Source organism: Pteronotus mesoamericanus, unplaced genomic scaffold (assembly GCF_021234165.1).
Source record: "Pteronotus mesoamericanus isolate MK-2021 breed Mesoamerican mustached bat unplaced genomic scaffold, CSHL_Meso_final scaffold_1066, whole genome shotgun sequence".
Lineage (NCBI taxonomy): Eukaryota > Metazoa > Chordata > Mammalia > Chiroptera > Mormoopidae > Pteronotus > Pteronotus mesoamericanus.
Window position 1 is genome coordinate 1,444,389 of NW_026555299.1, and position 27,221 is coordinate 1,471,609.

Consider the following 27,221-nt stretch of genomic DNA (forward strand, 5'->3'; position numbering starts at 1 on the left):
AGCAGGAGGCAGTGGGCTAGGATTTTAGACAATGTGTAGGACAGGAAGCTGTAAAGTACAGAAAAAAATTTATTGGAAATCTCTTGAATACATTTTTAAAGTATAACTCAGTATTTCCAAACAAGGTAGGCTGAGGAAGGGGAGGGGCGCTGTCACCTAGAGACAGATGACCGCTCCCAGCCCCACGCCCGCAGTCAGTCCAGGGCTCACGCCTTCCCCTTTACAGGGCTGAGGGCAAGGGCCGGCCGTGACAATCGCTCTGCTCCTCCCAAGGCTCAGCTCAAGGTCAATGCTCAGCCCGCCTGGCCTCTCCCTGAAGGGATCCCGAAGAAAGGCTGCTGCCTGCACAGGCCAACTATTAGAAGTCAAAGAGGACAACAGCTAACACGAACAGGCCTTTCCATGCTTGGCCTCAAAAGGAGGGCAGTGGCTGAGACACTGGGGGTAAATCTGGTTGGTTTAGCCGGCCACCGGTGTGCTCTACCCCAAGGACAGGAGGGCCAGCTGGACACCACTGCTGGGCACATTTCTCTGTGGCAGCAGAGCACGCGCACAGGGGCAGGGCTCAGCCTGATGGAGACAGCATGAGAGCCCACCGAGGACCTCAGAGGTCAGCCTGGTAGGTGGGAACGATGTCACATGCAACTAACAAGCAATTGAGGGCCACATGCGCCACTGCAGAACAGATGCTCCCAATGAATACCCCAGGTGGACCAGGAGGAACGGGGCAGGCCCAGTTTTCCACGGCCACGACTACCAGTTAGGCCGGGAGAGGGACAGGTGGCTTAGGTGGGTGAAGCTAGGCACCTGGCTTACTCAGGTAACACCACCCAAAGGGTTCGGTCGATCATATGCCCGGCGTTAGTTTCTCAACAAGGAACCAATGCAACCAGTTAACCTCAGGGCAGTACACAGACCCCGGGGTTAAAGGAAGGTGGTGGCCAGGCCCAGGGGAAAGGAGGGAAGGGCCCATAACCCAGCCCTGAGAAACAGGAATAAGTACCCCAGTAGGATGGGCCCCCCTGGACTCCCCCAGGCTCACCGGTGGGCACTGTATGTGGCACAACTCCAGGGAGTTGCCACATTTAGCACTCAAGGCTTCCTGGGCTGCCAGAACAAAGTCAGTCACTCTGCAGAAGCTGAGCGATCCAAGGCTCTCACCAGAAATACGGAGGCGTCCAAGGTAGAGCCTGTTGTCAGTTCAAACGAAGCAAGCCTGGGAGGGTCTGTCGCCCCCGCCAGCCTGTGTTGGCTCCCACCTTACGTGCATGGGAAGGAAGGTCCCCAGAGCAGCAGCCTGGACTCTGAGGAACCTCCACAGGAGGAGGTCCCGCCCCAGGAGGAGGCCCATCACCTTCCCCAAGTGAAAACATCTAATCTGAAACATATTTTCTCTATAAAATATCTGTCTTTGAAAGTAATAAATATTTACCATGTCCTATAACCAAGGAGCAGCAATGGGGAGGGGAGAGACGAGAAGAGCCACCATGTACTATGACCCCAGGCCCAGAAACACAGGGCTGTTTCTGCAGGGCCGGGAAGCCGAGCACAGGCAGCCGCCAGGGCTGCCCAGGCCTTCTGTTAAGGGAGGGGCTGGCACAGCCTTTGGGAGGCGGGGGATGGCTGACTTCAGAGTTCTCATCTTGGGCAGAAGGCGTCATATTGCCAAAAATACAGGCACAGGGGCAAAAGGAGGGAGAGAGGAAGAGGATATAGAACTAAAGGAGACGACGAAGACAGCCTGAAGAAGCACTTCCTTCTTCCTCCCACAATGTCTCCTTCCTCTTTCTGCCCCCATACTAGTCTCTGGGCCACCAGCTGGAATGTCAAATGGTTGGTGGTAAGAGTGGGGCGGGCAGGCAGGCAGGGGAGGGGCCAGCTGCAGGGCAGGCCTGGGGCGGGGGCCCAGCAGCAGGAGGACGAGATGGCAGCCTCAGGAAAGCAGCTGCTGATGGGCAGTGGAAGCAGACGGCCCTGCAGACGGCCCCTTTGCTGCAAAAGGTCTTCCCATCTCCAAGGCCAGAGGGCGAGCCCTTTCTAATGCTCTAACTAGGCTTGACTGCTGCCACGGAGAATCCAGGAGGTGAGAGCAGGGGTCTCTGGGTCCCTGTGGGGGAAACCAACCTCCCTCCACCTGGCTTGGAGCAGGACGAGGGACGGGAGCAGCTGATGAGTAGGAGGCTCTCTGTCTCCTGGGACCACGAAAGGGGGTTGCTGCTGGTACTCGAGGGCACCAACTTTTACTGCAGGGTTTCTACAAAGGCATCAAATTCTCGGACATTCTTCTCGTGCACAGCCAGCTTCTCTGGGAGTGAGTCCTGTACCAGGAGGGGAGAAAAGAGTTGCTCATTCAGGCAGGGCCTCGAAGAGGCAGCCAGCCCAGCCACCCTGGCCTGAACGAAGAAGGGAGCACAGCACGAGCTCGGCTCAGCAGTGCTGGCTGATAGCACAGGAGAATTCAGGGCAGCTGAGTAGGCAGCAGAGAGAGGGCTTCAGGGTTTTGTGGGGGCTAGAGAGGGGTGTTGATAGGGCAGCCTAGGGAATCCAAGTGGCCCACGCACTTAGTGAGCTAGAAAAGGACCACACCAACAATGAAAGATTTCTTCACACCCTGTGCTGGGCACCAGCACCCCCTGGGAGGCCCATGAACAAGGCAATCCCAACCGCACTCCTAAAATACCCTGACTCAGCAGGTCTGCGGTGAGGCCTGGGAACCTGCATCTCGACACCAGTGGAGGAGGGGCAGGGTGAAAGAATAAAAAAGAAAATAGAACTATAAGGAACTACGTTCAACTGCCCTCAGGTATCAGCTATTTAAAAAAAAAAAAAAAATCTGACCCTGATCCCTTGGTCTATCTCCATTGAAGAATTTGCATGTGAAGAGTTTCAAGTTCCAGGAGTGTCCAACCTGCACCCCAGAATGGCTATGAGTGTGGCCCAACACAAAATCGTAAACTTACTTTAAACATTAGGAGATTTCTTGTGATTCTGTGTGGCAACCTATTTACTGTGGGGCCCAAGACAACTCTTCCTCTTCCAGTGTGGCACAGAGATGCCAAAGGGCCGGACACCCCTGGTTTAAACGACCAGATTTCCTGAGAAGCACCAGGCACTTGAGGAGGTGGTGCCCCAGAACCTTCACCGTGGCCCAGACACACCAGACAGCCCGGGTGGGTGTGGAGGGCGGGCAAGCAGCTGGGACGGCTGCTGCGTCCCTCAGAGCGCCTTCAGACGCCAGTTCCTTCTGAACACTTTTTAAGTCGGAGGATGGGGGCACCATTGGTGGTTAAAAGCCTAAAACCAGAAGCCAGACTCTCTGGGATCAAAGCTTTGTTTTGCATGTTCAGTGTGACTATGGGCAAGTTCTTTGGTCACAGTGTCAGTTTTCTCATTTGTAAACTGGGATAAGGGGAAAACCATTCTCTTGGAGTTGTTGAAGAATCATGTAAAGCACTTAGAAAAATGCCTGGCACCTACAAAAGCCTCAATAAATGTTAATAATAACGGTATTATTACTGTATTGTCATTACGGAGCATGCTTGTTTAAAGCAATCAATGGAGCTATTCTTAGAGCCATTCCTGTAATTTCAATGAAGGAGGTGATATCCCCACCTGAGGCAGAGGGACCCTGGCATCCCATGACCTGGGGCACCCACGGTCGGAGGCTGTTCAGGGTACTCCTCGGCCACGGGGAGGCAGAAAACAGAGACCACCCCAAGGGGAGAGGCGGTCATCGCTGTCAGTGCCGGGACACCGCCCAAACACAGGAACTACAGCTGAGGGAACGGCCTCTCTAAGGAGCAGGCGGGGGCGCGGTGCTTAGGGCCTCAGGGCTCCGCCGCCCTGGCTCCGCCGCCCTGGCCCCGCCTGGCAAGCCGAACTGCGGCACGGAGAGCTGCGGGAGCAGCGCGGCTCAGTGGCATCAGCCAGCAGAAGGCGTCAGGCACCACCACCACCACCACCACCACTGGCGACTTGTAAGAAATGCTGTGCAAAAAGTGAGTGCAAGCATATTCAAGATACTGCCTACTCGACAAAATGCAAATCTCAGGTGGAATCATGAAAAAAGACAATGGTCTAAAACCATCTCTTTCCCGTCACAGGGAGGATGGGAGGCGTGGCGTTGGGGAGTGTAACAGAAATTTCTAGGTCTGTGGAGCAGAAATGACATCAAAGGGGAAAGGGAGGTCAGAGGATGAGGTGGGGAAGGGGAAGGGGTTTCCATACCAAGTCCTCAGCCATGGACTGTGCCCCGATATCTATGGAGAGGCTGCTCAGCTGAGGAGGGTTCTGAAATTCACGATAGAAGGTCCCCAAGTCCATGGGAAGAATGTCGTCTTTAGAAAAAGCTGGTTTCTTCAAAAACAAGACCAGACTCAATTTAGCTTACCATGAACACTGAGGAAAAGCAGAGATGAACAACTCTGTTTCCTTCCAACAAGTATCAAAGAAAAGGCTGCTCCAGGCTCGTGTTAGGAAGAGAAGTCTATGCCTTTTCTTCTCTGGGCAGCTGATTTCTAATCCTGCTGAGAACAGTCCTCTTCTCTGGTTAGGCTTGGGCCACCTTCCTTTACACGCCTTTCCTTAGCACAGGACTAACCATTCAAGCGTGAACAGAACCTACTGGAAAATCCCCATTTAGAGCTGAACTGCATTATCAATGTCAACCAGAGACATGGCACAAAATGCCTCATTGTCCACTGGCCTCCAAATGTCTCCCTAAGCAGGCTCTGAGGCAGGTTCCCCTCGACACTGCCCAGCCACGTGCCCACCTGTCCCGTCCTGTCTGTCCACACTGGCCCCTCTGATGCCTGTCTAGGTTTACTTCCCCTGGGGCAGCAAAGGAGGGCGACAGCAACTTACGAAGTCGACCATGACAAAGTCATCGTGGGTGTGGCCGCTGCTGCCCCCGCTGGAACCCTCAGAGTGCAGGCTGCCCTGGAGCGGGGACTCCGTCTCTGGGGAGTCTGGGGGATTCACCTGGTGCAGGATAAAGCAGAGGAAGGGGCTGGCTCTGTGCATCGGGGGCAGTTACTGTTAGCAGTCTGGGGTTTTATAAGGGACCCAACCCTGGCTGCAAAGCCCTAGGCCCTGGGGCATGCTTAACGGTCTGCGGAGGGACAGTGATGGGCCCAGGAGGCACAGGCACTATCTCACTGGAAACTTTCCACTCACCATGGGATCGACATCCTCCAAGTCTAAATTCTTGGGAGCAAACATGGCAAAGGGTATGTCCAAACTCGTCAAGGTCACCTTAAGAGCCACAGAACAACGCATCAGTGCCTGCCCCACCCCCAGCTCACATGCTTCCATAGAGGATGCCAAAAGCCTGGAAGCCCAGCGAGGTCACAGCCAGGTTGACCACACTGCCCCTCTGGGTCCTATGATAGAAACCCCCCGGTTCCCACCGCCTCCCATCACAGGCCCACAGTAATTCAGTAACAACTGCTCGCCAGCAGGGCTGAGGAGGGACCTCCTATTTCGAGTCAGGCTGAGGCAACGGCCCGTGAGCGTACTGTGTGCGTTAGTAGTGTCTTGCCTCCCTCTCCTGTGGGAGGCTTAAGAGAAAGATCACAGGATAGTTCTCAACTTTTTCTGGAGGGGTGTCACAGGTTATTAACCCTCTTCGCAAAAAAATTCACCACATGCATACATGATGTGCAGCTAATGGCAGTGGCTGCACAGATCTCAGGTTAAGACACCTACCTGTAAGGCCTCACTCAGACATGACTCACCTGGTTGATGGGTTTGTTGACAAAAGCCCCCACTTTCCGGGCAAAGATGGTCTCCAAGACATCGTGGGGAGAGGCCCGTCCCTCGCTGCTGTTCGATACAGTTTCAGTATCCTCGCTGGAGAAGAAAGACAACATTGATACCCATTCTCAAACCACAGGAGAGCCTACTTGGTTCCCCGTAACTCCACCCTCTTTTGGGGCTATGGTCTAGGGTGCGAGATGTCCCCATCCGCCCACGTGGTGGGAAATGGCCATGCGTGGCCTGGCTCCTGCCATGGCACCCTCCCTTTTGAGTTGAGGGGATATGAGAGTGAAATTCAGTGTTACAATTGTTAAAGCAGGGTGTCCAATGGCTATGAATGTGGCCCAACACAAAATCGTAAATTTACTTAAAACATTATGAGATATTTTTTGTGATTACACGTCGCAATGTATTCAATGTGTGGCCAAGACAACTCTTCTTCTTCCAGTGTGGCCTAGAGATGCCAAAAGGCTGGACACCCCTGCTTATATGAAACACCAAGTAGATTCAGTTACCATGCATGTAGTGATTGTACACATAGGCAAGCCACTCCCATACACTGTAATTTAAATATTGGATAGACTCAAGATTTTAGCTATTCTCCATCTCCTTATTTTTGTTTTGCTGAGTTATCTAAAAATACCATAAGATGGTATAGTTTACAGTAAAATATTAAATTCATGTCTTACCTCACAAGCAACAGTGCCATTATGCCAAGTCAAGAGGAGTCCCAAATTTGAGCCTCTGGACAGCCAGAGCTTTCCTACCCGTGGCCCTGGGCCGGGGTCCTCTGTGCTCCGCATCACATTCCCTCCCCTCCCTGCACCCCCGGTCACCCCTCCGTTCAGCAGGGTCCGTCAACGGTACACTCAGTCCGGCTGTTCCCACTGACCCCCGTCAGCCCTCCACACTGGTGCTGAGCCCTGGATGATAGGAGGGCGCTCCAAGCAGCAAAAGCAGGGTCCCATATTGTGGGTGTCAGACCAATAGTCACTGCCCTGTGAGCAGCAGGGATAGAAAAGTCCCTCTGGCCAAAAGCTGGGGCTCAAGGCCGGGAGGAGGGCTGTGAACGCCAAGTGGCTTCCGGACTCCAGCCAGCAGGGAGGACCGGCACTGAGGAGAGGCCGGAGCTCCGATCACCTGCATGTAAGAGCCTCCGACTCAGGGTCCTCCATCTTTAGCTACTCCTGGACATGCCCCCAGAGGTGAGGCTCAGAAAACTAGCGTGCCCGATGACGAACAGGGTCTTCCTTATCTAATGAGGAGGGAGAAGAGGGTGGAAGTCTGGGAAGTCAGGAGTCAAAGTAATTATTTTTTCCTGATGGATGGTGCAAAAATTTCATTTTCCAAACAATCCCCTCCCACCACTCCACTGTGGAAATGAAAAAACAAAACCAAAATAAAACAAAAAACCCCAGGAATTTCTATTATCCAAAAGTTCATTAGGATGTGGCAGGGCGATCAACGTCATTACCTCCGGGGGCCTTCCAGGCACGGGAGGGCAGGTCAGATCAAGACGGCCCGGCTTCCCACGGGAGAACGCCGAGTACAATGGAAAGAGTGAGCATGGACTTGAGGCCTGAGAAGCTTGGCCTGTGCCTGGCCACTCTGCAAGCTAACCGCTCTCAGGCAAACTACTTGATCCTTCTGAGATCCTCTGTCTTTTAAAAAGAGGTAACAGTGGTGATTTTTGCAGGGTGGGATTATGAAACTTTCATTTTCTACTTAATTTCTTTTTAATTTAAATTTCACAGAACATATCGCTTCTGTACTTTATCAAGAAATATAAAGATTTTAAAAAATTTTTAATGAGAAAAAATAGTTGTTTCTAAATGACCTCCACGAGGCACACACATAGTAGAAGAATATCAACCCTAACGACCACTGCAGGTACACTGGGGTCTCAGACTTCCCAGTAAACACCCTGTTCTGGTCCTCAGGAGACAATGAAGACCAAGGGAATAAATCTTGGGGTAGAAGAAAAACATCTGAAAAACATCCACTGGATGAACCTGGTAGAAGGCCAAGCCCTGCTGTTTGCTGTCAGCAGTGAAGCTGCAGGGGTCAGCTTCCTTACATACCAGCTGGAGCATGAGATTCTTATCAGGAACTTAAAGGGCTGCTCATCTGGAGTGCAAATGCCAAGCCTGAGCCAAGGCTGCAAGCCGCTCTTTACTAACACCTAATAAGGAAGTGCCGGGGAGGACAGGCCCTGGTTGTCCTGAGCAGCGGCAGGGCCGAGTGGTGAACTCACCTGCTGGAAGGTGTGGCAGCACAGTGAGCCACGTCAGAAGGGGTATAGGTTGCCAGTCTCTCCTGATCAGCCTGGGCACCATGGGCAGGCTGGCTGGGAGGAAGCGGTACCCCACCTTCCTTTCCAGGAACCATCAACTTTAGGAAAAACGGAAAAATACAGTGAACTGCGGCAGCCTCAGACAGAAGACCCTCCGGCCCAGCATGATGGTGTCTGCTTTGAAGCTTGTCCGTCACCAGTGCTGCCATCTAGTGAGCAGGAAGCCTCGGCTCTTTACTCTCTCTGGGACTCAGTTAATGGGGGCCATGCCCGGTGATCGCTACAGAAGGAAAGAGGGAGAACCACTCGGGAAGCGCTTCTTTCCTTTCTGAAGTTTAAGAGGCTCTTTCCTCTCAGAGTCATGTTAGTTCTCCGAACTCACAGAAGAGCTTTGCTTCCAAACACTTAAAATGAAACTGGTATCTCCAGAGGCCTCTCAGCTGCCTCAGGGTAGGGAGGCAGCGCAGGAACCCCCAGGGTCCTCCCCATCTTTAAAGATACCTGGTGAGGATGTGTGGTGTTTAAGCCAGCAGCAAACACTACTGGATAAGCCAGGTCAGCTGATCCAACGCCCAGAGCGGCAGGCTGATAGGAAAGGCGAGAGCTTGAGAGCTAAGCAAGAGAAAAACAAAGAGAGGCAGAGGAAAAGGAGGAGGAAAAAACAGGCGTTCCTAGAGTACAGCTAATGAGCAAGATCAGCTGAGAAAGAAGTAGGGGACAGGTCCTCATCTACACCTTCACGGTACAAGGGGCCTAACGTGAGGGTTAAGGGCAGACCAGGCCGTTTCCTTTTAGAAGAAACAACAGACGCTGCAGTGGGACTGAGGTTCCCAGCTCTGCAGCCTTAGAGAGGCCCGCGATGGCGCCCTTGCTCCCCTTTTCTAAGCTTGCTGTTTCTGTTCCCAGCCCGGCTGATCTGTGGAGCACAAGCCTGGGCAGAACTTGGGAGCCAAAGTCATCAGCTTTTCCCAGGTCATTCTATTTTCTACGTTGTCCTTGAGATCCCTCAGAAACATCAGGCGTCTTCTCTAATCACACCCTCCCTCACCACTGTGTATGGGAGGGTTCCTATTTATGTTGAAATAGAAAGATACCACTCTTGGATTGTTTATTTGGAAATAAGATATAAATAACTCCATGTATTTTTCACATCAATTGGCGGCGCGGGGGGGGGGCAAATGAAAAATTCTATTTTGGGCTGCTCTGCTATGTCCTGTTAAAAATCAATTACCAACCCTCAAAATAACCCACAGAACACTTGGGGACGTTCTAATAGCTCTACCCTGTACTTTATTCACAATTTTTAAATAAAAAGATGCCATGTGATTTATCCCCTTCTTCCCAGTGGACTCACTTGATGGGAAAAGGCCAGTCCTGCCATGGGGACCCTCAGGGTATCCGTCACCACAGGAGTAGGGGTCTGAAAATGTGCCTTTGTGACAGTAAACACACACTGTGCACAGATACAAACAGAGACAGGAGAAACAAGAGAAGAAAAAAGAAAAGGGCCTTGAGAAAGAGGTGAAAAACACTCTGAGGAGCAGTAGCAACAGAGGCTGAAACGCACGACGGAAGTCAGGCGTGAGGCAGGGAGAAAGCTGCGTGACCGCCCTCCCAGTGGACAGCTTGGAAGGCTGGACAGATGTGTATCCCAGGGGGCTCCGCTGCGCGCATGTCTCCCAGTGAGCAGGCGGAAAACACAGCTGGGTCAGGCTGCAATGACTTAGCAAAACAAAGAAATTGGAACCAAGCTTTAGCCTGTCTTTAGTCAAGAGGACGGGAGGACATTACAGAAAGACCTCCAACAGGAAGGGCCCAAGAGCAGCCACAAGGTGTACTAAGGGCGAATGAGGAAACTGAGACCGAAATGTTAGAATGCCTTTTCCTTGGACCCAGAATCTTCAGGGACAGGTTTAAAAAGTTAACATTTGTTGGCTGGTACTTTCAAACACTCAGGTACCCAGCTGCACTCTCCTACGCCATCCCCAGGGAGATGAGTGGGTGTGTACAGACGCAGGCACAGAGCTGGCTGAGTGTGCGCACCCATGCGCATGTGTGTATTCTTACAGTCCCTGACGGGGTAGCAGATTTGGTGGAGCAAAAACTGGGGCACTTTCAAAACTCATGATTTCAAAGCTAATTATGGGCATGATGATTATTTTGGGTCTTGCGGTTCCAGCTTTAGTAAGTCTCACCACTGCTTTAGAATTGAAGGTAGGACCTTAAAGTCATAGTTGCAGGTTCAGGGTCACAACTATTTATTCACTCAACTCTGTGCCCAAATGACAAAATGATCCCTATTTTGTTAGTGAAACAAACATCACATTAACCTGTATTTACTGAACTCTAGCAAAAGCTCAAATAGAAGTTGTTGAACAATCATGCAACTCCCTGATCACAAAGGATTTCCTCTCTCCATTCAAAATGTGTACTTCTGCACCAAATTGTACCAGCCTTGATTAGAGGTATTTGGGGCTAGGAACAGGGCTCACCCATGGGGTGCCCAGAATCGAGATCTTGATGTGATATACTTTTCAACTGTGACAAGACAGAACAGGCAACTGATATCATGAAAAAAGATAGGCTCTCCTTACACACAGACCAACAAACTTTTATGCAAACGTCAGATGCAGAAACTACTTAACTTCCCTTTACTTTTGGAGCTGCGTAATATTTCCACTGTATCAGAGAAAGAGACAAATTGATTTGTTAGGGCCTAGCATGACCATCCCTTACATCTCTCAAGTCACAACTTTATTTATTGATGATGAATTTATCACTTATAAAACAAAACTTTAATGAACATTAAACTTGACATACTCACATTTTATTATCTAAAAAATAATCTACTCCCACTAATGTGCACTATTAAGAAAGTGGGCTTCCCCCCGTTTTGGGTTGGCATTACTCCATGTCAGTAAGTGTACCAGAAGCTACCCCTCCCAGAGCAAGGGCGGCACTCATGCCTCCATATGTTAATGTGGAGAGGGGAATAATAATCCCCGTACCCCTAAACCAAAACGTCCAGGCAACTTTACAAGCACCTATTTAAAACTCTAAGTTGGGACAACAGAAATAACGGTGATCCATGGATTTTGAATGTCCTTTACACACATTAAGTTAGCTTTGGTCCCTAACTTCTGCTTTTGAAACAGATTAGAACCATAATTTTAATCCAGTATCTCCTGACAACCCAGGATGAAATAAATTTAATTTTTTTCTTATTTTGAAAAACACAGAAAATAAAACTTATGGATAGCTAATTAATTTGCTGGGTCCCCAAAATAAGATGGCGAGAGGGGACAATCTGGGCCTAGTTTAAAGAAAAGGAGAACAGAGCTGGTTCAGAAGAAACTGTCCAGCACGAGAGCCAAAGAGGAGGGAATAGAGAGGATGGGCAGGCAGGGCAGGGGCCTGCAGGCAGGGAGCGAGCCAGAAGACGCGTGACCTAGGGCGGGAGGGAAGAGAAGGGCCCTGCAATTCGGTCAGCTGGCAAAAACGCTTCCTGAGCTGAAGCAGTCTCAGTCCGTGGACGGCTATACAGCAAGACCACACAGGCACTCCCTCTTAGGAATCTGAGAACTTTGTTTGGAGCCTGTGTTTTATTGAAAATTCAATTTGACACTGAAGATGGACTCAAGTGGAAAAGTTAATGGTTAAAATGCTTGGAGAATACAGATGGGCAGAAATATGTGTCAACTATTAAGAAAAACTGAACTGCTGGTTTCTTACTGGCATTTTATGCTAAATTACTGGCTCCTTTCATGCTCCTTCCATTTTCAGGAACCACTTCAAATGAGAAAGAGCTCCCAAATTAACAACTGTAGGCTACAGTATCTCTTTGGTATGAGCATGCATATGGAATTCTGTGACTGATTTCTCTAGGGAGTTTTATTTAAGATGTCCCCAGGAAGGTAAAGGTTACATGTAATCTTGTGGGTTACGACTGGTCACGGCAATATTACCTGCTGGACAACAAGGTTCTTCCTCACTGCTTAAAAGAACCCCCTCGGAACAATCACCACCACCACCACCACAAGAAACTATCTAAATTTTGACACCAAAGAGCATAAACAATATTTTTTATATATTGGGATATATATTATATATAATATTTTATATTCTATAATACATATATATTTTATGTAATTCACACCCCCCCCCACACACATACATACACATATATATACAATTCTGACACCATTCCATAAGGCCCATACATGTGCCAAATAACCACCGCCAATCATTCCCCAGAACCCGCTTCCCCCTACCTGGGACGGCGGGGAGGTGGAAAAAGAGGTGGTGCACACTTCTTGCGAATCTTCTACAGAAGGATATGTTACTCCGGGGTCCTCACCAGTGGTTCTGTAGTGAGGGGAAAGGAAGCCATGCATTTTATGGTGATGACAGTCAATTTTAGAAAGGACACAAAGGGACACAAGTTGTGACAACAGTTGTTTCAGGCAGAGTTCGTAAGGGTTCAGCAAGAGAGCTGTGTTGAATCTTTCATAATTTCAAACTTATCCAGAGAGCAGCATCTACAGGTTGAAAATGGCTTTTTTTTTTAACCCAAACATCTTACCTGACATATTTGAGAGTATCTGCTTAAGCCTGGCCAGTGCTGGGGCCAAAGAACTGTCAGCCACAGACTGCAGTGAAATAAACGTCTAGACTAATGAAGACAAACCTATCCAATTTCAGAAGTCCTGTCCTTCACATAAAAGCAGTATCGTTCCTGATACACATCTAATCCAACCTCTAAAGAATTCTAGACTCTGTTTTCAGGGAACTAGGCTTGATGATATTTGATTCTCATGTACAACTGAAATGTGCCAATGGTAACCTGAAAACCATTTAATTTGTGAAGGACATTACACAAATTACTGCCATTCTTGTAGTCTCGAAGTCAAATCACTAGGGTCAAGATCCAACATGTCCAAGAATTTTCTGAGACATTCAGTCTACCTTACAGGCAGCAGCAAAAAAGGAAGCTAGTCATTCCACTTCTCTCCATGTGGGATCTCCATCGGTGCCCCATGCCCACTGGTGAGTGCTGATAAAGGTGTTCTATGTACCTGTGCAAGAAAGATGCTTCTGCTAGCTGCAGTTTGGGAAAGTGCCCTTCACATTCCTCACCTGTAGTTGCAGGGGTGCATGGGTGAGGAGCTGGGATAGGGTCGGTCCACAAAGTGATCAATGATAATCCCCATGATGGGTGGGGTCCTCTCAAATTGCCTGTAAAGCAAAAGCAGATTGGAGGACTTGTCAGGAATGACTTGCCGGCCTCCCTGAAGTCCTCAGGGGGCCCCTCGCCTAATCCCTATTAGCAGGAACCATCAGAGCCGAAACTTCCGCAGCCCTAAATATAAACCACCATCTCTGCACTGTCTGCTCTGAGGCACTCGGACTCTGCAATGCATCTGGGCTCTCTCTGTATTTTATTCTTCAGAAGGGGACTGCCTGATTTCAGCAATGGCAAAGCTGAACTATAGCCTTAGCCATGGAGTTTGGGTGAAAACAACTTTAATATTTTTAGAAGAGTTTTTTTGGATTCCAATGCTCTTTCCTCACCTGGTGGACATGAATGCCAAGTTAATTCTGTAAGCACAGGAAAGAGTGATGGTGCCTACGGGGGTGCCCACTGTCCCCACACGCACTGTCTGGAAACCTAGGAGAAGAGAAATAATTAGCATTTCCCCAAAGAATACTAACACTGCTCCCGGCCTGTCTTTCCTTGAATCACTCAGCCTATCCAATCTCAGGCATTATCCATTTAGCACCTTGAGTGTGTCAGTTTTGTGTGTGTGTGGGGGTGTGCGTGTGTGTTTCTTTCAATTAATTCTATACTGACCTAATATTAGCAAGGGAAACAGTACTCTATTTCCAGGTAAAACTACCCTCAAAGAGGTAAAACAACTGTTACTCCTAAAGCCTGAGCAAGTCCTAACCAACCCTGCCTGGACTGTACATGCCCAATGAGACAGAAAAGGGGCACCAGGAGTTTGTCACACAAACACCTCAAATTTATGAAGTAACTGCACTCCCATTCAAGCTCCAGCGCCAGAACTAACTGTGGAAAAACCTCAGGGCCTTGCAGGTGACACCCCCAACAAAGCTTTCCTCGTTTTCTTGGTTTCACTTCCAGTTTTTCAAAATTGATGCTTATCAGAAATATTTAACACAATACATACCTTCTCCTAAGCCATTCAGCTGAACTTCCCCAAAATATATCCTGCAGGGAAGAAAAAAAAAGATATGTTACCTGATTCTTTATTCTAACAGCCTCTAAAGGAAAAACATCTAGAAACGACATAAGCAAAACACACCCTTTTCTTATCTATACGAACACCTCTCCAAATGGAGTGATAATGCCACTTCAATTAGGCTGCTGGCAAGGGGGTGTATATGGAGATGATTAGTTTAAAAAGTAAGTTTCTTCTTCCCTGCCCTGCAATGTGTTTTTTTTTTTAGAAGTATACCTACTGGGAAATAAAGAACACACAACTAAAATTGACACATAGACTGGGACTACTATTAGAACATACTAAATTTTTAAAAATTGAAGTATAATTGACATACATTTCATTTGTTTCAGGTGTATGACACAATGATCCGGTATTTGTATATATTGTGAAATGATCACCACAGAAAGTTGAGTTAGCATTTGTCGTCATACGCAGTTACAGAATTTTCTTTTTCTTGTGACAAGATCTACTCTCTCAGCAACTTTCAAATATGCAATAGAAGGCACTAGGGTCTGAACAGTGGTCATTAAGAGGAGCTCTCTGTGCTTGTCATAAGTCATTCCAAAATAAATCAGTTAAAGAATTAGAAAATCTTGTACAGCACAGAATAACTAGGTAAGACTATTCTGAAAATATAAATCTATAAACACAATAAAACCTTCCCATGAGTCTCCCTTGAAACCTAATCTAAATTAGCTAAAATTCTGAATTATAAAACTCTGAAAATGTATTTTTAAATTTTTCAGGTAATATTGTTAAAAATTAAATACATACATGGGTTTGTTTAATTAAAAACTAAGCCCCAACAATGTACAAAGCCCTAAGGTTAGATGTTAGGATGAAATAAGGATAAATTAGGGATGAGAATCAGGAAAAATTGGAATCGTAGGTCTCACAGATTATAGCCTCGTATGGGAGAAAAGAAATGCACATAAATATCTGAAATAAATGCACGAAGTTGACAGCCACCATAAAGCAAGGATCAGCAAACTTTTATTAAAAGGACCAGTTAGTAAATATTTTAGGCTTCTATGCCATACAGTCTGTGGTAACTGCTCATCTTTGTCGTTGTCCTGTAAAAGGACCCATTGATAATACATATTGAATGGAGAGGTTGTGCTTTAAAATAACTTTATTTATTTATTTTTTAAAAGATTTTATTTATTTACTTTTAGAGAGAGGGGAAAGGAGGGAAACATCCATGTATAGTTGCCTCTCATGCACCCTTCACTAGGGACCTGGCCCACAAGCCAGGCATGTGCCCTGACTGGGAATTGAACCGGTGACCCTTTGGTTCACAGGCCTACACTCAATCCACTGAGCCACACCAGCCAGGGCTAAAATAATTTTATTTATAAAAACAATAAAATGGTCTTCTGGCCACAGTTTGCTGACTCCTGCCATAAAGCAATGTATGAATGATGTTAATGAGATTTTGCTAGATACACTCTAATAAAAAACTGACATTTAATCAGTTCACTATAAATTTGAATACTGATACAGTACTTAAAATAACTTAATTATGCTAAACTTATCCTTAGCTACACTCTTTATGCCATTCAGTTGCTAAGCAAAAGTTTTCTTCATAGATTGTAGACAATAAAACTTCAATTCAATCTTTAGGAACAAATTCAGGATGAGTTTTCCTAACATGATCAAATCTACAGGGTGAGGAAAAAATAATAATACTGCTTAAAAAGAGGACAAAGCTATTCTTTCATGTTATAAGACTATACTATTAATCTGCTAACAATAGTATAAAAAGGAAAAAAAAGCTCAATCTATCAATGAGATCACCTACTTTTCTCTGGTTTAAACCAGTTATTTGCATCCAAAAGCACCCCTAAATGATAAACAGTGAGCAATAAATGCTGTATTACTCCAGAGATACAAGATACAGGAAGACTTTAAATAGCGGTATGACAAGGACTAGGAGTCTAGTTAAACTGATAACTAGTAGTATAATATGACTACTTATAAAAGAACAAAAGTGAAGGGGACTTAGTATAGGTAAATGAGAGGCAAGAGTTAGAAAGTAATCTTTTTGTTATATCTGAATAAAAGTCTAGTAATCTGGAATATTCAACTTGAAACCTGTAAAGACCACAGAGAAGACGACAAAAACCTATCAAAGACCTGGAAAAATAAACATGGGGAGGCTTGCTAGGCTATTGCTAAAAAAGTTGAAGAATGACTTGATAACTATTCTCAGGTAAGAGACTGTTGCAACATAACTAGTTAAGTCTCTAATCATTAGTCTCTCCATCCTGCTATCCTAATTCTTGTCAAAGTCAGCTCTATACAAGGCAAGCCAAAGGCTTAAAAACCAAGGGATGGATGGTCACCAATGCAAATGAAAAGGGTCTTGGAGGATTTGAGACTGCCGGATCCCCAGGCTCTGCTCTCACGCTTCCCTCCATGCCCTCTACACCACCACTCTGGTCCGTCAGACAATCAGAGCACAGCTCATACGGCGCCCGGCCTTCTGGGGCTTGCCACCCATTGTACTCCCCGCCTGGAACAACCTTCCTCCCTCGCTTCTACCAGTGGAAATGCTCTCTGCCTCAAGGTCTAGCGTGAAGGCCACTTCCTCCATGAAGTCTGTCTTTTATCTCCCACCCAGAACAAATTTTCCCTTTCTTTGTTCTCCCAGTACGTTTTTCCTGATACTGCTAGGCAGTTTTCAAATCCTGCTTCCTATTAAATTATGCACATACCAAACTTTTCCCCCATTAGTTTAGAAACACCTGCACGGTCGGGCCTCTGTCTAGCTCTTCCTTGGGCCTGGGACATTGCTTAAAGAGGTGCTCAATAAGTGTACGTTTATTTAAAATTCGTGTTTTATTTAAAAAAGAGGTGAAATATTCCAAGGAAAATACTCAAAGAACTGTTGACCAGTTCTCTATATCCACAAACAATTAATTAAAAAACAAATTGAGCCCTGGCTGGTGTGGCTCAGTGGATTGTGCATCGGCCTGCAAACTGAAAGGTCACCGGCTTGATTCCCAGGCAGGGCACGTGCCTGGGTTGCAGACCAGGTGCCCAGTTGGGGGCAGGCAAGAGGCAACTGATAGCTGTTTCTCTCATACTCTCTCCTGAAAATAAATAAAAAATTTTAAAAATAAAAAGAAAATAAAAAATAAAAAAATTGAATTAGCAATTTGTTAGACAAAATGTTTTAATTTAACTCAGGAATATAAAAAGCTAGAATTTGCTCAAGATAGTCTGTTTTTTAAAGCCTTAAGCTCCTCTTCCCGCTTTAAGGTCCTATCAATAGAACACAAAATCCAATACACAGGAATTATGACTGTGCACAGGCAAAAGGACAAGGAACTCGGTGGCCTTGAAAAGCTGAGTTCATAATAGAGGATAGACAGACAACCATAGTAAAGCTATAGCACCAGCTGTCCAACCACCTGTCCAAAAATTAATCACAGAATACCTGAATAATGCCTGAATGCCAGTCAGACAATGTGCAAGTTGCTGAGGCTGACAAGCAAATCAAGAAGGGTGAGCAGCCATGCTGTTTACCTGTATAATATGACATATTCATGCCCTTGTTTCCTGGAGAGTCTGTAAGCTGGTGTCACCCTAGTTATAGCAAGGAGAGACTTCAGCAGCAATGACAGTCTGTTGTACACCGTGTAGGAAACTTTGATTTCTTTATCACACCTGTGGAGCACAGACACTATCAGCGTTCTCCTATTCAACTAACATAAAACAAAGAACAGAAATGCAATGAATAACCCTGCTGGGTAGATGAACTGGTTACAGCATCATCCCAATACACCAAGGTTGCAGGTTCAATCCCCGGTCAGGGCACATACATGAAATCAACCAATGAATGCATAAATAAGTGCAACAACAAATCAATGTGTCTCTCTCTAGAAAATTTAAAAATGCAATGGATATAGAGATGATATGCTCCATTTATTGACTGAGATTAACCTGTTATCATTACTCATGAATTCTGATAGAACATAAACTTCTGTGGACAAAATACACCCTTCAGAGTATGATAGCCAACAGAGATGGTTGTAAATTAAGCACTAGAACAGTTTAAAATTAAATTTATTATTAAAACATGCCCTGAATTTAAGATGTAATTAGAGCTCTTTGTCAGTTTACCAACAGATTGTAGAGATGAACCAATAAACCAAAGTTCCACTTTCTCATGCACTGGGCACAGGGAGATGGGCACCAAAAGGCGCCCAATATATATTTTCTAGCTTTGAAGCAGTTATCTAAGCAATAAAGTAACACACTTAAAAATAATAATTCAGTGTTGCAATTATATTAATGAAGAATGCAAACACAATTTCAATGTACTGTCTTATGAGCTGTCTACCTCTATACATCTGTTTGGTAGTGAAATTTTGGATTATAACCTGGCAATCACTTTCTATTTTTAAAAAATGCCCATACCACATATACTTATTACTGAAATTTTTCTTTTGATATGTTGCTATTTCCTTGATTTTCCTACATGTATAATCTTGAAAACTGAAACTTCAGGCAGGAAATATGCTAATCTGCCTTGAAAGAAGAAAATGGAAGAGGGGAATAACATGCCTTTCCAATCCATGACCAACACAGTGTATAAAAGGAGTAGGGAGGGGAAATCTTACTGGATTTCTGCCACACAGAAAACAGACAAACTAGAGTAGTCATGTTACAAGAGCTCCCAAGGGATTTAATCAGAGAACTATCTGTACTCTGGGAAAACAACAAGCTCTTTTCTCTCTGCTCCTTTCCCTGTTGAGCCACTGGACTAATGCTCCCTCTGAAGGTCATCTCTGTACTAGGGCTCAAAGCCAAGCATGAAGCAAATTGTAGCAAAGACCTATTGGTTTCCTTAAGTGAGCAGAACACCCTCTGTGACTGATAACAAAGCCCTTCATTTCACAGGATGTCATCTGCTTTATCCTCAGCTATCAAAACCAAGGAACCTAAGACAGAGAACTTACTTTTCATTCATTTCAAGACACCAAATTTCTAGTTCCATGGAATCTCCCTATAGATGGGACAAATGAAAGATATTTCAATTTTATTTGTTTTTTAAAATTATCTTCTTTTTCCTTATTACAAAGCACTATAGAGTCAGTATAAAATATATGATAAAGTATAAATAAGCAAAAAGAAAAGTTATAAACTTATAATCTAACCAGCCACTTTTCTAAATAAAAGTGCAGTCATAGCACATATACTATTTTATTAATAAATACAACGTGGAATTTTCATTATAATGAAAAATTCTGCATTATTTTAAATAGTTGCATAGTATTCCAATACAGGACCATCATTTCATCAAGTCAGTCCCCCCCACACTTCGACATACAGGTTGTTTCTAATTTTTCACTATTACAAGCACCACTATGAAAAATAGCTTTGAGACTAAAACTTTGTATGTACCCCGAATTAATTTCTTAATGCCAATTTCCAGAATTAGAATAGTTAGATCAAAGAGTATGCACGCTTCTAACACTTTTGCTATGTATGTCCAATTGCACTTCAGTAAGAACAACACTTCCAATGATGAAGAGAGCCTACCCCTCCAATTCCAAACGGAGTATTTTTAGGAGGTGCCACAGTTAAAGAATACCTTAACAAGCTCCTCGTTTTAATATTTTTAGCTGTCTGATGTCTTTAGCCCAACTGTTCAGTCTCTCCCTGTGTTACTCTGAACAGACTTAGTCTAGTGGATGGGAGAGAAAAAGAGAAGACTAAAGCCAGACTCCCTCAACCATGTAAGAACACTCTATGTGTCACTTAGTGAGAAGGCTAGTTGCATATTTTTGAACACAAGTAACCTTTTTACTAATCCACTGGAAGAGGGTTATTCTTTTAGGTTTTAGAGTAAACTTGTATTAATTTGTGCAATAGACTACTGTATTTGTTCTAGATTAAATTTAAATATGTATCCTTAATACATATCCTTTTCATTATATTATCGTTTCTAAATGACATGGTGAATTTGAATCCTCCTCATTCCCCCCAAAAATCAGGGAATGACTGGCTAATAGGAAGTGTCCATGACAAGAGGGTGTGGTTTCTCTAGGACAATCAGAAGAGTTTATAGTCATATTTCACAGATGCCTGGGAGAGGAAAGAGTTCTTCTAGGGATTCCTTTTGGACTCCCTATAAATCACTAAGGAAAATAATTTATAGTATCAACTGGCAATTCAACAAAGAATAGGAAGTTTTGTTTTATTTGGTTCCAAGGTTTCCATAGAACCAAATAAATTCATCGATAGCTTACCATCCCAGGCACTGCACTAGGCACAGAGATGATTATTTATTTATATTCTGCCTCATTTCAAAAAGAATTTGGAGACCTACAAAGATAAATAAGATGTAGCATAGCTGCTGACCTCCAGAATAGAAGTGTAAAGTAGGAACAGGAACATGTAAGAATCTCCTACTATATGTTATGTTAGACATTTTATAAATAATGAGTAAATGAAAAAATATCGCAGCTCTGCAAGACTGTGAGGGGTTGGGTTAGTTTGGTAGTACTGGGGGGAGAGGGGTAAGTAATTTGTCCAAAGTCATTCAACTGGGACCTGAACTTGGGTCTTTGTAGCTCCAAACTCCATCTGCCATCCATTGTACCATGCAGCCTCATAATTTTATACTAGAAATAGGTTAATAAACATACAAGTGACAATACCTGCCTCAATCGTAATGTATAATAAGGTGAGGAAAAAAGTATTTTAAAAAAATCACATTACAGCAAGTTTTACCCTAGAAACAAATACAAACAAAATACATGGAAGTCTAAAGAGAGTAGTTACCTCTCTCTAGAAGGGGGAGATTTTCTAGAGCAGGATTTTTTGAGGATAAGCAGAAACACGTCATATATAGATGACATACATATACAAAGATGAGAGTGATGAAACTATTCCAGGTAGTTGGAAGAATAAATGCAAAAACCATGACCTCAAAGAATGATAAGAACTTTAGAGAGGGAAGGGGCAGGAATAGGGCTGAGCTGGAACCAGAGTGTGATGAGCTTTGAGTGCCAAGTGAAGACACGATCCTGCTCACAACCTTACCTCAGAAGTCTTGAGCGAGATCTCCACGCACATAGATCTCCCGACGGCAGGCAGCTGCCCTGCCAGCGCCTTCTTTGCTTCATGTGTAACCTCTGGGATGTCTTTGATTGCTAAATTGAACTAGAAAATAAAAGGGACTTGTCACTCACAGAAAGTATTATGGAAACAGCCCTGACCAGTGTGGCTCACTGGTTGGGACTTGTCCCGCAAAGTGAAAGGTCCTATGTTTGATTCCTGGTCAGGGTACCTGCCTGGGTTTTAGGCCAGATCGCTGCCCATCGGGCACTTACAAGCAGCAACCAATTGACATTTCTCTCTCATATCAATGTTTCTCTCTCTTTCTTTCTCCCTCCCCCCTCTCTTTAAAAATAAATAAAATCTTTAAAAACAGATAAATAATATAAAGAATCCTTTCTTTCAAAACAGGAGTATTATAGACTATATGTTGGGTAATGCAGGTATTGCTTTGACTGTTAAGACATCCATTCACTCCTTCCTTCCCCATAAGAGGTATCCTGCATCAAAGCCTCAAAACTCAGGTTGAAACTGTTAATGATCTAGGACAAACATTAGTAACAAGATATTTTTGTTTTCTAAAGACTAAGCTTTTCACCTACAACAGCAGAATATCAAGAACCAAATAAACCCAGGACTAACATTTAATAAAGAACATACTTTTCAAGTGAATGGATCAAATGGAATTAGATATTTTAATGTTATGAATTACTAATACTATAAACAGTATCCCTTGTTACTGCACTGTGATTCCTTGTAACAAACACTGCAGTATACCCCTTAGCAAAGAATAGGAATTTTACCCAGTCTGAACCCGTTGGGGATGAAGATGAACGAGTACAAATCTTTTCTCCAAGTCGAGCCTGGACAATCACTTGAACAGTCTAAAAAAAACACCAAACAAATAAAAAAAAAAATCAAAGATGAAAAGTCTTAAATTGATTTGCCTTCAAATAAGGATTAAAACCCTTCCAAGGCAGGGCTTAATAGATGCCAATAATCATAACTATCCTTTAGGACCTTAAACGTTCAAGAACAGACAGAAATAACACTATACAAAAAGAATATTGTAAATATTCCTGAGTACACAGTGTCAACCAATTAGAAGAATTATAGTTTGAGGCTTGGAATCTGTAATGTTCTCACATGGCAGAAGGAAAGTTGCACATGGTGGCTGTGACTTTCATAAAGAAAGAAGTCCAAAGTAGGTGTAAATATTCATTGCCATATACTTATGTAATCATAGTAGATTTAAACCAAAGATTCCACAGTTATTCATATCTTTTGGCCCATATGGCAAAAGTTTTCCAATTACTTTTACAACCAGAATCTACTGCCTGAATTGTTCTTACATGGCAATGTTTGAGAGGAAGAAGTGATAGAGGTGGAAAGGATTTTTAGATTTAGGAAAATATAACTTCTAAAGCAATCAAGGCCATGGCTGGACAGTTCCAGTTAGTTAGAGTGTTGTCCCCATACGCCAAAGTTGCAGGTTTGATCCCTAGTCAGGGCAGATATAAGAATCAACCAATGAATACACAAGTAAGTTGAACAACAAATCAATGTCTGTCTGCCTGCCTCTCTCCCCTCCCTCCCTTCTTACCTCTCCCTCTCTAAAATCAATAAATAAAAATTTTTTAAAAAGCATCCAAAGTTCAGTTTTAATTCCTCATTTATCAGAATGGAACAATAAATGAAAGTTAGACATTTAAGTTACATGATGCTTAGGGAACAATGCCCAAAATGCTGCCCATTCCAGTCCCCAGTCTTTGTTCTCACTACAAGGGAACATACTGTGCCGATAACCTGGCATAATAGTTTGACATTTCTGCAAACAGCCTTGCAAAAAAAAAAATGTTTTTGAACAAGTAGCTGTGGAAAATTGGAAGCTACTTTTTAGTTACACCCCCAGTACCACCCCCAAACTTCACAGTTTGGTTTACAACAGACAGAAGTATCCATTAGAATGGGCAAGCTACAAGCTGTTATGCTATGTTTCCAAAAAGGGAAAAGCATCGAAGTTATTTCCAACAGTTCTAGGCTCAAGAAAATGGATATATTACCTTGAGGGCAAAAAATTTAATGAATTTGTCCAAGTCCTTTCTGTCCTGGGAATTGAGATCAGTTTCCATTGCCTATGGGAACCTAAAACACAGAAAAAAATGTTGGAAAATTGTGACTAACATCTTTTTTAAAGGGATTGCTACATCAAAGCATACAGAGATGGTATTGTCTACTAGCTCTGTAAATAGTCATGTGGGAGGGGAAAAAAATTCCCCTCTAACTAAAGATACCAAAATGAAAAATACTAAGATACTATCTTTTGAGGAAAATAAATTCTACACAAAGAGCTAAATTCAGGGACCTAAAAAATGGATGAGGACAAGCCATTTTACCTGAATCTGAATCTTAGAGCTTTCAATATAACTTAGTTATTACAAATGTTTTATTACCCAGCATATTGAAAACTAAGTTTTAATGAGACAAAAACTTTATTAAAACATAAAATGAGTTAATTTACATCCCTTCAAAGTCCACTAAATCAATTTAACTTTGGAGAGTTTTATGGACCCATTTGAGGATCTGATGGCAAGACAAGCCCTTTCTCCAGAAAAATGTACATATATGGAAACATTTGGATATAACTGCAGGGGGTTCACGGATTTCATGAAGCACATAACAATACCCCTAGATTGAAATGGTTTGAAATGGCGCTGACACGAGAAAGCAAGCATTTGCGAAGAGAAGAACAGGAACAAAGAGGTATAAGCAACAGAGAGCAAAATAACTTTGGAACTATTTAGTCCCATTTTTCAGAGGACTGTGTATGGATGGGGAAGTAATATGGCTGGTTGGGGCCAGATCAAGAGTCTTCAATGCAATGCTAGAGCCTGGTCTGCGCCTAGTACTCCGGAAGTGGCAGCCCCCTCAGTGTTTTTGAGGAGAGGAAGTAACAGAGTGTTAGTATCATCTGAATGATGCTTTAGAGACAGCTTTGCTGGCATGTTGTATAATAGCTTTGAGTATGAAAAGCAGGGAAACCAATTAGGTTCTTGGCAATAATTCAGGCTTGTGGGCAAGGCTAAAACTCTAGTTACAGACAGGATTTGGAAATAGTATGGATGGGAGATATTTTAAAGGAAGGGCTAAAAGGATTTAAAGACTGATTGCAGAAAGTTTAATAGGGTTTCAGTTAACAAAAACAGGGAAGCCAGAGAGAGAGTGCCCGTTTTAAGGAAGGGTATAAACAAAAGGAAAGCTGAAATAGGAAGTAATGAGTACAAGTGTGTGTATACACACACACACACACACACACACACGTATATATATACACACATATATGTGTGTATATATATATGGGTGTGTACAAATGTACATATATGTGTACATATGTATAAGTATATATTTATATATTTAAAACCCTACTATTCTTTATTGAGGTATAACTTACATGTAGTGAAATGCACAAATCTTGGATAGACAGCTCAATAAATATTTTTATACGTATACACCCTTACAGCTGCAATCCACATGAAGTTATAGAATGTTTCCAATAGTCCAGAGGCTCCTTTGTGTCCCCTCAGTCAATAAACCCACCAACAGGTAATCATTACTCTGAACTCTATTATCAGATTAGTTTTTTCTGTTCTGAATTGCTTATAAATGGAACCAAATAGTATTAACTCTTGTGTGTAGCTTCCTTTTTCTTTTTTTCAGACAGTCATTGTTTTACTCTAATGCATTTGCAGATAGGTTTCATGTTAAAGACCTATGGAAAGGACTCTGACTTATTCTAAGATAGAGTTTTCTGAGAATAAAATTTCAGATTGTCACCGGATCAGCAGTAGTAGTGTTTTGAGGATCTCAGTTCTTACCTTCTCAAGAGAAGGAATTTAGATGAGAGATGCAGTTTGCAAGACAGGCAGTGGTATATTAGCAAAGAGAAAGTACACTTGAGAGATTTCTAAATGGGCAACTCAGACCTAATTGAGTGCCATGTATAGTTTCCTTAACTCAACAATATGTCTCCAAATTCATTTATACTACTACTACATGTAGCAATCTATTCCTTCCATTGCTATGCAGCAGTCCACTTGATGGATATACTATAATCTACAATCTATTTATAAATTTTACTGTTGACAGACATTTGGGTTGTCTCCTATTTTTAGCTATTACATTCCTGCACCAAGTCTTTTGGTGGACATACACACTCACTGCCGGCAGACAGAACGCCAGGAGTGTTAATGATGGGTGACAGAGTATACACATGGTTAGCTTTAAGAGACACTGCCAAACAGTTTTCCAGGATCCGTACCAATAGACACCCTCACCAGGAGGAGATGAGAGTTCCAGGCGCTCCACATCTCTATCACCACTTGGAACTTCTAGTTCTTTTATTTTAACCCTCCCAGTAGGGGTGTGGTAGTATCTCATTTAATCTACATTAAATGAATAATGATTAAATCAGTGGTTAAATGGTGACAGCATTTCCCCTAGTACTGCCTTTTCATATGCTTATTAGTCATTTGGATATCCTCTTTTGTGAAGTGCTAGTTTAAGCCTTTTGTCAATTAAAAAAATTAGGTTGTTGCCCTGGCTGGGTGGCTCAGTGGGCTGGAGCATTGTCTGCATATAACAAGGCCGCAGGTTTGATCCCTGATCCTCAGTCAGGGCACATACAAGAAGCAACCAATGAATACATAAATAAGTGGAACAACAAATCGACGTCTGTCTCATTCCCCCTTTCTCTCTCTCTCTCTAAAATCGATCAATAAAATTTAACAAAAAAAGAAAGAAGAAAAGAAAAGAAAGACCCTAGGAAAGTATCTACATAAAAAAAAAAAAAAAAACCATAAAGAGAAATGCAAGAACCATCAGAAATAGGAGGCAAAATGATTTCTGTGCAGTTTTCAACTGAAATTGAGGGGAAATAAATGTTTCAAGTTTAAAGCAATGGTCAAATAATATAAAGCTCTTGTGGAAGAGGCAAAAAATTAGGTCTGCCCATCTTAGGTTTTCAGCTGGCATTCTTTAACAAAAAGATTAACAAGAAAAACAGTTTAATAACGTGTCAGCACACATCAAATAAGAGACACCTCAATGAAAATAACTCAAGAGTAGTGGCTTAGAACTGCAGCTTATACAGGATCATCAACAGAGAACAATAAATTTGTAGAGAAATGACAGGAAAAAGGAAAGCATTTTAGGCACCCAAGGGCTACAACTGTGGCAGGTAAATACATGGGAGGAAACTAAAGTAAGATTTGTTTGCCGATTCCTCTAGTACCTTCCCTGAGCTGGTAAGAGTCTGTCTCAAGCAAAGGGAGAATTTATAGCCTGCCTTTAGGTAGAGAAGAGGGAGGATAAAGAGGTTTTCCTACATTTGCTTGCCTTCAGCTCATAATAATTTATTTTGGGGTGACATATTCTGGTTTCCTTCATCCTCAAAAGGTGAGGAAAAGGCCACTGGCATTGCATTGCTGAAGACCTTTGAAAGGATGGTTTCCTAGAGTGAAGAATGGATTCAGCTACTTGGGAGAAGTTAGACAGGAAAAGAGCTCACATTGTTCTGTTAAAAAGATTCTCTCTGTAGCATAAGGATATCTGAGCAAATGTATAAGGAGGGAGAAGAAATCAATGAAGGAGAAATAAAACACCTCAGAAAGAAAGAATTACCAGAATAAGATGCCATAGTAGAGTCCACTGTGATTATAACAGGTTACAGCCTGTAGTGATCCAAATTATAAAGGATGTATCTTTTGGAATCTAACATCTCTATGTTGGATAGCATTTGTTAAATATACCCACTTAGACCTAATTTTGGTTAAAGACACTAACAAATATTAAAGTAA

General features: G+C 43.5%; 1 protein-coding gene across 5 annotated transcripts in view; it reads right to left on the reverse strand.

Moving 5' to 3' along the window:
- Positions 1–435: 435 nt before the first annotated feature.
- ATG13 (autophagy related 13) overlaps positions 436–27,221 on the reverse strand; it is a 38,465-nt gene continuing 11,679 nt past the window's right edge. For 3 of the 5 annotated variants that reach the window (XM_054587069.1, XM_054587068.1, XM_054587067.1), the window contains 17 exons: positions 23,430–23,511; positions 22,170–22,250; positions 21,352–21,471; positions 19,263–19,309; positions 17,827–17,967; positions 14,242–14,282; positions 13,622–13,718; positions 13,187–13,285; positions 12,322–12,415; positions 9,405–9,503; positions 8,552–8,662; positions 8,012–8,148; positions 5,736–5,850; positions 5,176–5,253; positions 4,864–4,980; positions 4,228–4,356; positions 436–2,318 (listed from right to left, as the gene is read on the reverse strand). In XM_054587069.1, the coding sequence (XP_054443044.1) occupies positions 2,241–2,318; positions 4,228–4,356; positions 4,864–4,980; positions 5,176–5,253; positions 5,736–5,850; positions 8,012–8,148; positions 8,552–8,662; positions 9,405–9,503; positions 12,322–12,415; positions 13,187–13,285; positions 13,622–13,718; positions 14,242–14,282; positions 17,827–17,967; positions 19,263–19,309; positions 21,352–21,471; positions 22,170–22,250; positions 23,430–23,498 (1,653 nt within the window). In that variant the 5' untranslated portion in view covers positions 23,499–23,511 and the 3' untranslated portion in view covers positions 436–2,240. The remainder of the gene's footprint in view (positions 2,319–4,227; positions 4,357–4,863; positions 4,981–5,175; positions 5,254–5,735; positions 5,851–8,011; positions 8,149–8,551; positions 8,663–9,404; positions 9,504–12,321; positions 12,416–13,186; positions 13,286–13,621; positions 13,719–14,241; positions 14,283–17,826; positions 17,968–19,262; positions 19,310–21,351; positions 21,472–22,169; positions 22,251–23,429; positions 23,512–27,221) is intronic. The other 2 variants (XM_054587070.1, XM_054587071.1) reach the window with 2 other exon arrangements.